General features: G+C 30.2%; 2 protein-coding genes across 4 annotated transcripts in view; both read right to left on the bottom strand.

Moving 5' to 3' along the window:
• The window catches only part of Frl (formin-like protein), a 49,105-nt gene that overhangs the window by 3,848 nt on the left and 31,430 nt on the right, over window positions 1-13,827 (bottom strand). For 2 of the 3 annotated variants that reach the window (XM_070300121.1, XM_070300119.1), the window contains exons 2-16: window positions 10,869-10,952; window positions 7,261-7,347; window positions 6,302-6,408; window positions 5,730-5,869; window positions 5,149-5,327; window positions 4,904-4,980; window positions 4,319-4,634; window positions 3,976-4,092; window positions 3,489-3,729; window positions 2,896-3,170; window positions 2,531-2,798; window positions 2,321-2,448; window positions 1,787-2,231; window positions 1,158-1,432; window positions 924-1,037 (exon numbers count right to left, since the gene is read on the bottom strand). In XM_070300121.1, the coding sequence (XP_070156222.1) occupies window positions 924-1,037; window positions 1,158-1,432; window positions 1,787-2,231; window positions 2,321-2,448; window positions 2,531-2,798; window positions 2,896-3,170; window positions 3,489-3,729; window positions 3,976-4,092; window positions 4,319-4,634; window positions 4,904-4,980; window positions 5,149-5,327; window positions 5,730-5,869; window positions 6,302-6,408; window positions 7,261-7,347; window positions 10,869-10,952 (2,853 nt within the window). The remainder of the gene's footprint in view (window positions 1-923; window positions 1,038-1,157; window positions 1,433-1,786; window positions 2,232-2,320; window positions 2,449-2,530; window positions 2,799-2,895; window positions 3,171-3,488; window positions 3,730-3,975; window positions 4,093-4,318; window positions 4,635-4,903; window positions 4,981-5,148; window positions 5,328-5,729; window positions 5,870-6,301; window positions 6,409-7,260; window positions 7,348-10,868; window positions 10,953-13,827) is intronic. The other variant, XM_070300120.1, reaches the window with a different exon arrangement.
• On the bottom strand, window positions 8,187-10,074 carry LOC138935640 (uncharacterized). The gene is made up of 2 exons (XM_070300361.1): window positions 9,645-10,074; window positions 8,187-9,280 (listed from the first exon to the last, which is right to left on the bottom strand). The coding sequence occupies exons 1-2, from the start codon at window positions 9,880-9,882 to the stop codon at window positions 8,802-8,804; spliced, it is 717 nt and encodes a 238-aa protein (XP_070156462.1). The 5' UTR covers window positions 9,883-10,074; the 3' UTR covers window positions 8,187-8,801.

Genomic DNA, 13,827 nt, shown 5'->3' with positions numbered 1-13,827 from the left:
TTAATTTCTAGAAACAAACAATAATTTATATAAATTTATTTAGTTACATATATGTATATAAAATTTTTTTTTAAATATTTTTTACACAAGTATTATATACAAAAATATTATTCATCAAATTTTTCTTGAATATAAGTTGTGATTATGTGATGTGTGATGAGTATTAATTTTAAATGAATGTGTAGCATTGATGTTGTAGGAGAGAAGCGCAAAGATGAGTAAATGATGCAATATACAATGACTTTAATAGAAATTGTAATTACTATAGTTATGACATAAACAATATTAGTAAGCAGATTCATAAAAGAAAAATGATCTGAAAACGTGATAGTGATATATACATTATACACACAATTTTAACAAAATGTTTTGTGGATAGTTAAATGATAATAATAATAATAATAATAATAATAATAATAATAATAATAATAATAATATATAACATTTTAAATGTTTCTTGATTTAAAGAAATAAAAGGATTATAGCATACTAAGAAGAAATATGAAGAAATTTGTAAAATAGGCAAATATAACAGTCTTAATAAATTTAACGTGTGCAAAATAATAGTCAATTTGATAGAAAATTGTATAGTGTCAAAGCTCCTGTTTTTTTTGCATCCATATTAAATTATGATATCATTAGTAAAAGAAATTATAAGAAAAAGAAATCATGTAATTTCTTTTTCTTATGATTATGTGCTTTACAAAATTTTTTTTATATTAAAAGATAAGAACAATGCAATTTTTGTAGATATACATATTAAAATAAAGTTTTTGAATTCATATTTTAAGCATGGCATGCTATATATATGAAGAATTAAAAAAAAAAAACGAATGTTTATACTGATCTCATTCATAATCGTCAATACTAGTTGATGCATGTATAAATACATAGCAGTAAAACATTAAAAACGTGCAACATACCTGTTGTTTCTTCTGATTCAATTTATTACGTTTTATGATTTCCTCTGAAGTATTTAAAGCTTCTGCTGCAGCAGCCTCTAATCTACGACGCTGTTCATTTTCTTGATCCGCTGCCTGCAATTTCGTACAATGTTTCATTATTCAATATATGCTAGTGTGTTTTTGAAAATTATGATTCAATGTAATACAAGTTAAAAATTTCGATATCTAGATAAAAGATGACTATTAACATACCTTAAATGCTCTCGCGAATCTGACAAGAAGTGAGAAAAAGGTATTAGCATCAGCTTGTCTCGGACTTTCACCAAAGAATTCGACACATTCTCGGAAAGCTTCACCGGCAGTGCGTGCGTCAAGTTTCAAACGACGTAATTTTTCCTCAGAATTATTTAAGAAATCGCGCAATACTGTATTGTGCTTTTCTTTGCCGCGCAATTCGTATTCTTTTCGCACAAGATCCATGCCTTTTTCCAGCTCGTGAACGTCGGTTGTTATATTTTCCAGCGAAACTGTTATTAATACACATTTTACACATTAATACAACAATTTTACGATATAAATATGCATAAATTCAATAACAGCAAATAGATGTGAAATAGAAATAAAATTTTATATCAAAAACTTAATTGATTTTTTTCTACATACTTTACTAACATTCTCGTAATTATAACAAAAAATTTTTTTTATGGCAACCATATTCTTCTTGAATACAAATTTCTCATAATCTTATTCAATCTTTAATGGCATCCGTTAATCATTACACTAAAGTTCTAATAACATTGAAAGTACTTTAAAATAATATTCTCTCTTTTAATAATTGAATTTGAAGATTAATATTATACATACAAATAAAGCAAGTATACCTGTTGCAGCCTTGTCGATGTACATCAATTCTGATTCAAAATTGATCAATTCTGGGAATTTGACTCGTATTGTGGCAACAATATAATGCAAAAGGCACATCCTTTTATCAGTCGATTTCGTATCCAATAATGTATCTAAGCTTTGTAATTTGAAGCCGTACGCCGGGCCTCGTTTGCTACTGTTTAAGTAGTTACCAAAGGCAAGAATAATTTCTAATACTGCTCTTAATTTTTTTGAGCTCTTAACCGAACTGGACGCAGATATCACAGCATGTATTTGTGGTGTAATAAGGTGTAAATTGTCGAAAAAGTTTCCTATGTAGTTCATAATTGACAGCTTGGTAGATATCCTTTCTACTTTACCAAGCTGCATCAAAAATTTATCTTCTTCCGTCAATAAATTGACATTTTTCTTTTCTATAATATATTCGCGGTAAGCCTTTATCTGAAAAGATGTATCATTTATTAGTATCATAAAACAAGTTTTTAAAAAAAATAATAGTATTTATGTATGTTGAGTAAGGGCAAACATACTTCTTGATCCGTAGGTACCATACGTTGCAACAATTCCACATTTTCAAGCGAGAGGACTTTCAAGTCGAGAGCATTTACCGCCATTATTACTTTCTCCACTGGCATTTCCATTTTGCGACGCGATATGGCTAAAGCGAGAAAAAAACGGGTCAAATTACTATAAACTTGTTTCTACGTCAATAAACGCCATAAATAAAGTTTATTATTTACCAATATTTCGCAATCGCGTATGTTCCAAAAGTGATACATTTTCAGGTTTCTTGAATCGTTTACTGGGAAAGCTTTGAAGTCCATCAATCTCACTGCTACCGTTGGCCACGTGCCCACTCATGCCGATCTTAAATCGCTCTTCAAAGTCGGAGAAATCAATATAGTTGTGTAGACGATCGTCATCCAGTTCATTGAAGATAGTACCTCGTACTTGATTAGGTTTTAGAGCAATCCAATTAAGCGTAGGAAGTTTGTACTTTGTTTGAACCTAGATGTGTGGAAATGCAATTACATAATTAAAGTAGTGATCTCTGAGAAAAATATAAATAGTAGTTAAATGTATTACTAACAAACTATATACATACTTTTCGTTTAATAGTCATTGCTCCATCGGGTGCTTGCATCATGCCGGCGGGTGGCGGAGGTATAGGAACAGGTGGCGGTAATTTCTGATCTCCTGGAGAAAATGGCGCCATAGGAGGCGGCGGTGGACATGGCGGCGGGGGTGGAGGTGGCGGTGCAGGAGCCTGTGGAGGCGGTTGATCCAAAATCGGTGACGGTGCCGAGGTAAATATTTCAGATGTGATGTCATTAGAGTTACTTAAAGGACTCGTTGCGATACCATTTCGTAGACTAGCGGCTAAAAGATTAATAAGGATGCATCAAAGATTTTGGTTTATCATAATTGATTTATTGCAATAATTATATATATACAAATACAATCAAACTTCCGCATTTTTAATATTTTAATTTTCTCGATTCTTAAAAAATAGTACATATGCAAAATAAAAATATAAAATAGAAAGATATTTCCTTATATATGAGATGATAAAGATGTAAAATAGTGGAAAACAACATAGGAATTGATAAAAAATACAAGGAATAAGAGTAATAAAAATATATAGAAATGTTAAGAATATAAAGGTTTGATTGTACTTTGATCTAGAGAATAAAATACCTGATGAGCCTTTCGTAAGCGTATCCGTGAGACTTTCCAACTCGATGATTTTATTTTCCAGAACACTTTGCCTTCGGGCGGAATCTTGCCTCTGTCTCTTCAAAGCTGTTAGTTCCTCTTCCACTAATCTACGCGCTTCCAAGGCGTCGGCGTATTCTACTTTTAATGCGCCTAATTCGGTCTCCAACTCTGCCAATTTCGCCAACGATTCTCTTTCTAATTCTGCCATACGATCGTGCGCCTGTGCCAACAATTATTGCAATTAATAAATTAAAAAATGTATATATGTATATATTTTAAAATAATTATCTCCATCATTATAATATAAGAAATTTATAAATTAAAAGTGGACCAAGTTTATATAATCTAGCGCGTTTTAAATATAAAAGTATATATAAAATTGGAGAATTTATAAATTACGCGTTTATATTTCATGGCTTATTTTTTTTATGTCATATAATAACATAGATATAGCTATATCGCTTACATGACCAAGTTCGTCTTCTAATTCCGCTACTTTCTCTAATGCTGCAGTCTTTGTTTCGCTATCCTCCATCAAGGCAGCTACGTCAAATACGTTATCCAGATAAGCCGAGATTTGAACCTAAAAAAATGAGATATCTCGATTAACGAGATACTCGATAATCATCATTTTCAAATAATGAACAAAAAAGAGTCACAATAAATTTGTCGCTTTACTTTTTTTTATTTTTTGTAAAATTAATCGAAATTAGTCGAATAAAGATACAAGATTTGAAATATATATATATCCATTTATTATGTCAATTAACAATTAGCATTTAATTTTATAAAACATTCAATTTATTCACCTGCAAATCTTCGCTCTCCGTGTGTCTAAGTTTCTCGAGATATTCATCCAATCCAAGTTTTGTAAACTCGTATTGCAAATGTACCCTGAAGTTCATGTCCTCGACTGAATGCACAACAATATTGACAAACTGCATACAGGCGACCATAAATTCTATATGAAAACTATCGTATTGGGTGAAATATGCCATGAGCGTCGTGAATCTTCTCCTCTCGGAACAGACTTCTTTAAAGTTATCAAATGCTGACAGAATGATTTCATGGCCGCCCTTTACCAAACAGATTGCCGCAAGAAGCTCTAATACTAGAGCTTTCGTTCTAAAAGAGGGATACGTTATAACAGTGATATGTTACAACAAGCTATTGAAAATAATGGGACAAAAAATTATGCATAAACATATTAATTTTTAATCTTGTATATGATTATTAAAAAACTTACATTAATTTAAATATAAAGCAAATGACTAAATGTATAATGTAAAAAAATTGTCGTATATATTGCTTTGCGTATATTTATAGTGCTTTCTATCTGACTTTCTAACAAAATATATGGGATAATAATAGATAATAGACAATACATGACTCACCTCAGACTTTTATGGATTAAGCTTAATGCAATGCAGTTGATAGCTTCTCTGTGTTGAATAACCATGTTAAATCCATACTGTAAAAGATCAATGCAAATATACATATATCTTATTGTACATGTGTGCTTGTATACGTTTATGAATGTGGATAAAAAGAAAGATAATTTTGAAATCGTTGCCTTTCTTTTTCTCGAATGCAGAATTAAATTTCAAATTACTATGTATATATCAGATTTGATATTCACCTTATTATTCATAATGGCACGCATGCATAGTATGCAAACATGAATGTCATCCTTTGCTTCACCCATATTTAAGCGCGCCACGTGTCGAGATCTCCTTTTGACACCAGGACTGTCTTTAAGTTCGTGAAGAGGCGGCCTCAAGCATCCGTTGTTTAACGTTGAAGTATCACCGGTGCTTGCTATGTCAATATTCTTATTATTTTTTAACTACGATAAATCATCAGTTTGCTATAAAGAATAATTTAAAAAAATTTAATTATGTATATATTATTCACATTCTAGTGATTTTCATGTCGCTGTATGTCCCTTACAATACTTATAATCTTTTATTCAAAGATATTTTATTTTATTATTCAAAGATATATTTTTCATTAACTAAAGCAATTATTTTCTAGATAAATATGGAAGTTGGCTTGTAAGTATAACATCCGTTTCTATTCTATAGTTTGCTTCAGAAGTAGAAATCTATATGTTATTGTTTTTGGTGGATTAATGCGTATCTAATTTATTATGTTTATCTAATAGACTGAGATATGTTTTCCGATTCGTCTCTTTATTTGGTCTTCTAATCAATTTCTTACCGGTTTGTAATTTTTCCTCAGAGCTTGTGTGAGATTCCAAGAGCCGTTGCTCATGTCGCATCATCAATAGCCTGAAGCTGAGGTAGTCTATCAAGGCATCCAGACCTTGATTTTCCTCGTCCAAGAACTCTCTTACCCATCTATAACACTATTCAGCTCAGAATACAGCCTTTCGAAAGGATGAGAGCACGAATGAACGAACTCTAATCGTATTAGTACAATTATCTATCAATTATCGTGATTAACGGTTAGGATGATAGGCTGATTATATAATTACATAGCATAAAATAGAAAGTGGACATATTACAATTTCAATTTTCTTCTTCTTTCTCAATTTAAATGTTAAAAATTTGCAAATGTTTTCAAAAATTTAGTTAATGTTTATAATACATTTATCTAACACTATTCGTCCAAAGAACACGTTTAAAAGAAAAGTAAAGAAATCAACAACTGTTGCAATTAACAAAGATGATCAGTAGATAAATTTTAAAGACTTTCGGCAAAATAGTTGGAATAGCAGATGAATGATGAATAATTATTATGATGATTGAACGATTATTAGAGTCGCTTACTCAATGTGATTTGTGCGCAAAGATATTTCCAAATCTCGTAATACTTGGGTCGATGTAGATTCTCCAACCATTTTTCTTTTCTGGAAGAATGTAAGAAAACGATACGACTGTGTAATCATTAGTATCAGTTTGACTGAGAACCTTTTGCGAGCGAGAAAAGATGTAGCATAATAGAATAATTACTATCTTCGGGGGGAAAAAAAAAAGTTTTTTTTTATCCGTATTATCTGATTCTCATCACATGCTGTACTGAAATAGAATCTCTAGATAAGCCACATTTAATATGCAGTATAATATGCACATATAATATGTATGTGTTAAAAATAAATTAAACTATTTAGATCATATTGTCGTTGTATATTTCATGTTAAACGTAATCAGCTGATCTGCATATTCTGATATTTCACATATATGGCAACAAGATATGTAATTAAAGCACTAAAGATATAGTGATAATACGAATATATTTTTAAAGTGTTTTTTTTTTCTCCGAAAAATCAATTATATCAACGAATATTGGAGAGTCGTCACGTAATGTTACAGCTCAATATTTTCAACTCGAATGAGATATCGAGAAATTGATATTTTTAGTTTAAGAAATAACATATACTTTTACAAGAAATTGATACTTGTAAGAGAATCGATTTAAATATATAAAAAGAAACATATGGTTCCACATTTAAAGGACAAAAATAATCTAGATTTTAGATGCTTAAGAAGCTACGTCATCTAAAAAAATGTCGAAATGTCGCAAGCGATGTATCACTTGCAATCAAAAAAGTATTAATAAACAGTTCTCGATATCTCATTTCAATTAAGAAATATTGATTTGTAAAAATTACGTAACTCATCCTATATACGTGATCCAAACTTATTGCGATATACTTGAGGAAATAAAGATAATAATAATAATAATAATAATAATAATAAAAAACTGAAGAAAATAAGAAACAACATACTCGATGGCTTCGTGATGCTTTGGGGTCCAGATAGGTGCGTAATTTTGCCAAATAATGGGACGGTGGATCCTTAGCTTGTACTCTTTCCTGCAAATATTTCAAATGTTTGAATATAATAAATTTTTCGATTTTTTGTATAAGCAAATTAAATTTACTCTACTTTTACTTTAATTATTATTTTTGCGGCTAATCAAATATCAAGAGAAACTCGGCAATATTTCTTTAGAGAATTGAGATTCATTCACGAAATCGACTTCCTCGCATCTTAATTAATGAATATAAATTGTTATTTCGGAGTTTTTCGAGAATTAGTTTGTAACTTAATGACCTTAACAGTTACATTTAGAGAAGGGAACGCCGCGAATACATGCGCATGTATCGCGAGAAGGGATGCTGCATATTTTTTGCGGGCCGTATAATAAGCACGGCTTGCATTACATCCGTCTCGTGTTACACATGTGCCCTACAGGCCGATTCAAACACATTTAGACGAACCATCCATGACCGGCGAACTATTCCCACTTTGAGAAGATGCGGCGTATCTTTTCATAAGATATTAGTAATAAGAGATCACAATGTATGCAAGAATCATTCGTTGTAATCAAAATAAACTTCGATTAAAGCAGTTCAGAATTTTGTTATTTCAATACTAACAGCAACATTCTGGTAATAATATAGAACAAGCTATAAGTAAGCGACACTCTTTCTTCTCTGCGCTTTAGCGTTTCCACGTTAAATGTTTCTAATGCGTTAAAATTAAAGAATAAGTTTCTAAAATTTATATTAGAAAAAAGTAAATGTAGAGACCATGTCTCTTTTTTTACAATTAGCTATTGCTAGCTACATTTTTCTTTATTATTCATTGAAGAAAAAAATGGGGAAACTACGGCGGTGATGGATAAAAACAGTTTTTGCGTATCGCGAAGTGTTTAATGGCTCAAGTTTATTACGCGACTTAAAGTTTCAATCTGTTAGTGGACAGTACAAAAACTTCACAAGGATGTCGCTCGCTGAATTTGAGTACCTGATAAATTTGACGGGGAAGCAGATTTTCAAAAAAGACACCATATATAGGAAAGTCCGTTCAAGAAAAGTTAGCCATAACTTTGCGCTTTTTGGCAACTGGCGACTCTTATGCAAGCTACAGTATCTGTTTAAAGTCTTCCAACAAACAGTCAGTGAAATCGTCCCCGAAGCTTGTTCTGCTCTTGTTGATAAATTTAAGTATTACATTCAGGTATGTAATTAAAATATAGTGAAATATTTTTAATACTTTATTTAATATTTTTTTTAATGACTACAGTACGAAAAGTTTAAGATACAGACTTGAACAAAGATTAATTTGAAAATGATGCAATTAAATGTGAAAACATTGACTCAATAAATTTTTCAAAATTGTTAATAAAGTCCATACTCAAAATGTTTAATTTTCAAAAATATAAAATAGATAAGCATGTATTTATAGCAGCTTGGTAATGTTAAAGCTGTCCTCTGATGACATGGCACTGGCTGGAGAAAAAATGCTGGAAGCATTTACAAGCTCAAAAGATAGTAGCATAAGGACTATATTGAGAAGACAGATGACTTGTCTCAGGTGCAGAATTATTTGTCTGGTGTGTAGCTGGCATTTGTTCTCGTAGAAAATAATTGCACGTAGATGGAAGATTGTAAAATCCTCTGTTTGCCTTTACAAACAGCTCTATAATATCACTTTCCAGATTTGTTCTCACATTTTCACTAAATTTCCTTAATTTGGCCGCAACTAAATTTCCAAAGTGTTGGCAATCATCTTGTATAGCCTGACTGCTTGTTTGAAGAATTTCAAAAGTTTTGTCGAGGCGTTTATCTTCCATTGTAGCCTTTCTCTTGCGTAGAATTACAGAAGGTGCTGGCATTTGACTCGGAGCAATTTTTTTCGAAATATTTACAGTGTTAAAAATCAGGCAGGGAGTGTTTTTGTCCAAGAGGAATTTTAAGCTGTCAAATGCAAACCATGTACTCTTGTAAACCTCGTCTGCACCTGTAAACAAAATATGATAACAAATTAATTATTGATTTGTGAAAAGTTATTAAAATATAGTGATAAATAGTATTACTTAGCTAAATAAACTTTCTTCATGATTTGTATAAAACTTATGACGTCAAGAGAATAAAATTTTTCTATTAATATTAAAATATTTTTTAAAAATACTTTTCATAGAGGATAATCTCTCACACTGAGTGATATGAATTAGAAGATACGAATTGATATCGATTTCCCAGTCGAATGATTTATTTCATTCACGGAATAAACTCATTTGACTGAAAAATTGAAACCAATTCCTACATTCTAAAATTGTTTTTTTACAAAAAAAAAAAAAGAATTGCATTTTTCAAGTACTTACCTTTTCCCATTCCCATGCTCCTTTTCATCTTCAGTTTCTCTCTTCTTAAAGCAGAAAGAAGATATACCATTTTCTTTTTGCAATGCTCGACCGATCTTCCAGTGTCACGCGCGATTTTCTCCCATGCATCATTTTTCTTTAAGCGATTAAAATGATACGGATCCTTTGGATTCCAAAGAATGCTTTTTTGTTTATAACAATCTATTAATTCCATCACTTTTTCTTGTGACCACTCCATTGCGACTAGACACGAAGCGAGCGCTAGACATGAAGCAACACGACTGAATAAAACGAGCCATGCTACGCCAGATCGAGGCAAAACCTGCGTATCGCCTTGATACGCAGATACGATACGCAGAAACGATACGGCATCCCGTCCACACTTGGCTGATCATGATATGCAATCATGATACGTTACAGTGATACGACACAAATCTGGATACAGTTTTATATTCAATTTAATATTTGACTGTTATAAGTAAAGTTATTCAAATGAATAAAAATATTTGATTTTTAAGAGATTTTATGTTCTCTGAAACAATTATATAAAAATAATATTGTAGATAATTCACAACTTGTAAAGATTTATTATAATAATTTTTCAAATAATTTTTAAATTATAATTAAATCAATTTTGATATAAGGATTGTATGTTCGGATTAAAAATTAACCCGAAAAATGTTACATGATATTTTGCTTTGAAAGAATGGGTTAGTGAAAGTATGAAATAACAGGTCATATAACAGAAGACAATAAGTGCAAGCCGTGGACCCGCATCCGCACTGCAGAGTACTGGGATTAATCAAGAGATGAGGCAAACGGATAAAAATGTTGGAAGTATCGAAAGGAAGGGAGAGATATAAATTAATAATAAATTCATGCAATTTCTTATCGTTAGCCGAATCGATTATGTCATCTGCCGCCGCAATTTAAACGTCACGATTACTTTCGCGAGATCGACGGTATTCTACGATGGAATTTTATTAATAAGTTTCATAGACAGACAGACTAATAATTTTCTGATAAGTATTGTTGTAAGCCGCTTTCTTTGACTTCTTAAAAATAAAATAAAAACGGTAAAATTAAAAAAATTACTTAAAAATATTGTATATATTAAATTAGCATAGAAAATTGCTTATTATTATTAGTATCTCTAAATCGATCTTTGGGAGAGGAATTTTTAAACAATATATTTTAAAATTATTCGAAATAATATATACGCACTTGGTCGCATATGATGTCCCATTTCTTCTCATTGTCGTACTGCTTCAAAAGCTTCGCCTTGTCCGGTGGCAAATCCATAGAAGCCTGCAACACAAAAAGCGACATACCGTTTTAATATCCATCTGGTTACAAATTCTGTTTTCTCAACTTTACATATGCGGAGTGTAACGCAAAAAATCATGACTATTTGCGCAAGATAATTAAATAGTGCGTCGTGTATGAAAAGGATTAATAAAAAACTAAACAATTAAAAAAGATTTTAAATGGGGAATATAATTTAGGTCTATAATTGAGAAATTTTGTTTTAGATATTTTGATTATTTAATCCTGTCCATCGCAATACTGGAAATAACTTACGTCAATAGTTATCATCATCTTAATTATATACGATTAAAAAATTCTTAAAAACACATCATACACAACATAACAGAAAAATACATTTTTTAAATAAAGTAAAACAAATTTAAGTTTCAAAATTAACACTTAAAAAAAAATTTCTTACACACTCTTTTCTTAAAGTCTGTTTAAATTGTCTTCCTTTAAAATAAAAAGCAATATATTCGAAGATAAGAAAATAAGATATAATTGAACTCTTTGTATACATATGTGTATCATTGTAATTTGTTTATCAAATATCTCGTTTATCAATAAATTTTTGCAAAAACCGACTACTATAGATTCTATCCACATTAATTTATTAAAAATTAGCATTTAAATATTTATATAATAAATATAAAAGTATTTTACATTTTTAATAAATTTTTATTAAATCTCAACAATCCAACAATTTGTAATTAATTATCATTGTTTGATTCACTAATGATGATGCGATTAAAATAACAATTTATTTGTGAAGAAAATACGTAGGCTGTTATGATCTAACGTAAGGCGGGTAAACGAATAATCGTCAGAGAGCGGATGCCGGAAGCCACGATCGCGCATGACATCATGACACATACGCACACGCATACGAAAGTTTTGTTAAATAGCTGAATCCTATGATAATATGACAAACATATTTTATATATGAATAGTATTAAGTACGAATTATATACTTCGAAAAAAATTTTTAAGAACAATCTCATTAATGTACTGCAATAGAACACGTGATTATTGCAATATGATTAAATAAACAGATGATAGATAATTGTCACGAGTAATTTCATATGTAAAGGATATGCACGTATCTGACTTTCTGCTATATGAGAAAGATATAAGATTGCGGGATCTTCGAATACATAATCGAGCGATCATCACCTTTTGCTCGACAAACTTTTGCCTGATCTACTTGGAGAAAGCTAACACGCACGTTCTCCTTCGGTGACCAGGATGAATTACTATTTCTACCAACGTAACACGATTTCTGTTTCCGTTTTATAGCAATGGCTACCGTCGCGCTGCAATTCTGTCGCATTAGCATATTTGTTCTTGAGTTATTTCTACTCAGCTGGAGCGAATAATTCTCTCTTTCATTTTTCGGATGTGTAAGAAAAACACGGTAATGCAAGCTTTCTTCTGAGAAACTACGAAGAAATAAAAACGATTTAAACGGATATTAATTTTATTGCCAATCGCATAATAATTCCACTTTGCATTTGAAAACATTTTTTTGTTTTACATTTCTAAGGTATATCCCCAGTTAATTAAAATAAGAGCGATATATTTTACGTGTAAAAAAATATAAAAAAAAGAAATCCTACAAAAATTATTTTTTATATAATGTAAAATATATTAAAAAAAAAAAAAACTCCTTTTTAAAATTGTATCGTATAAACACTTTATACATACACAGCTTCTTCAAAGAAATACTATTATCTTTCGATTATCTCAATATATAATCTTTTCTCTTAGAAAAGAATACGAAATGTAATGTATTTCCACAATCTTTTCTATATTGCAAGTTATTCATGTTGTGCTAGCATTCTTGTTTAATCAAAATTCAAAAGCATTTGATTTTTAATTTTATCCCGTATATAAATGTATTTAGAAGTAAATAATGTGTGTGTGGTACACTTTATATTAATATTTACTATATTTTTGGGTCTTAATTATAATTCAAAAATAATCACGCATAACATTTCGTAAATTTAAATCTTAATAACTTGATAATATCTTAAAATTTAAGATACATACATAAAAAATTATATTTTTATATTATGCAATTCTATTCGTTAATAGAATTGCGATATTTCTGTCATTAATAAGTGATTGGATATTGCTCTTGCGTCTCTCTCATATTATTTAAAATTGTTTAGATAATTACCATTCCTTTAACATAATTTAACGATTCGGAAAGTTGATAATTAAATTTTATAAATTAATAATAATTAATAATAATTATTATAATATTATAAGAGCCAGATTATAAAAGCGTATTATATCAATAGTAAAAGAGCTTTAACATTTTCCCTATCAAGGAAATTCTTTGCTCTTTCTACTAACTAAAGAGCTTTCTATTGTATCTGGCGCTTTTACAATCTGGCTCTTTACAAGTCCTGAAAGCAACGCGAAATGACTTAATAAATACTTTAAGACTACTTTAAGAGCACTTAAGAAAGCAAACAAGTGCTAAAAGCAAGTCATGCTAGTATGTATACAGAGAGTTACATAATCGATAATTCCCAATGACGTGACGAAAAGTGTTTTTAATAGCCGAGTTATCGACATCGATTTTGTGACACGAAGTTCTACGTACGATATATAAGATAAAGCGTAAAGAAAATCCAAGCTGTATACTAAAATATTGATCTTCATAGTTCTTATTAATTTATTTTAAGCCATTATATATTTTCAAATATGCCTTATAAAAAAACTGCTAGATATATTGCCGAACGAATCGTCACTAGTTAGCAGCAAATTAGCCTCGTAAATAACGAAACTGGCATTACAAACAATTTTTCAATTACGTTTGTGTCCCATATAATGTTACATTATATTTTAATGTAATGAAACATCACGT

This window comes from Polyergus mexicanus, unplaced genomic scaffold (genome assembly GCF_030449975.1).
Source record: "Polyergus mexicanus isolate NDT 795.1 unplaced genomic scaffold, iyPolMexi1.0 SCAF_8, whole genome shotgun sequence".
Classification (NCBI taxonomy): Eukaryota; Metazoa; Arthropoda; class Insecta; order Hymenoptera; family Formicidae; genus Polyergus; species Polyergus mexicanus.
The sequence above is the reverse complement of the archived record's forward strand: the minus strand, read 5'-3'. Positions and strand labels throughout refer to the sequence as shown.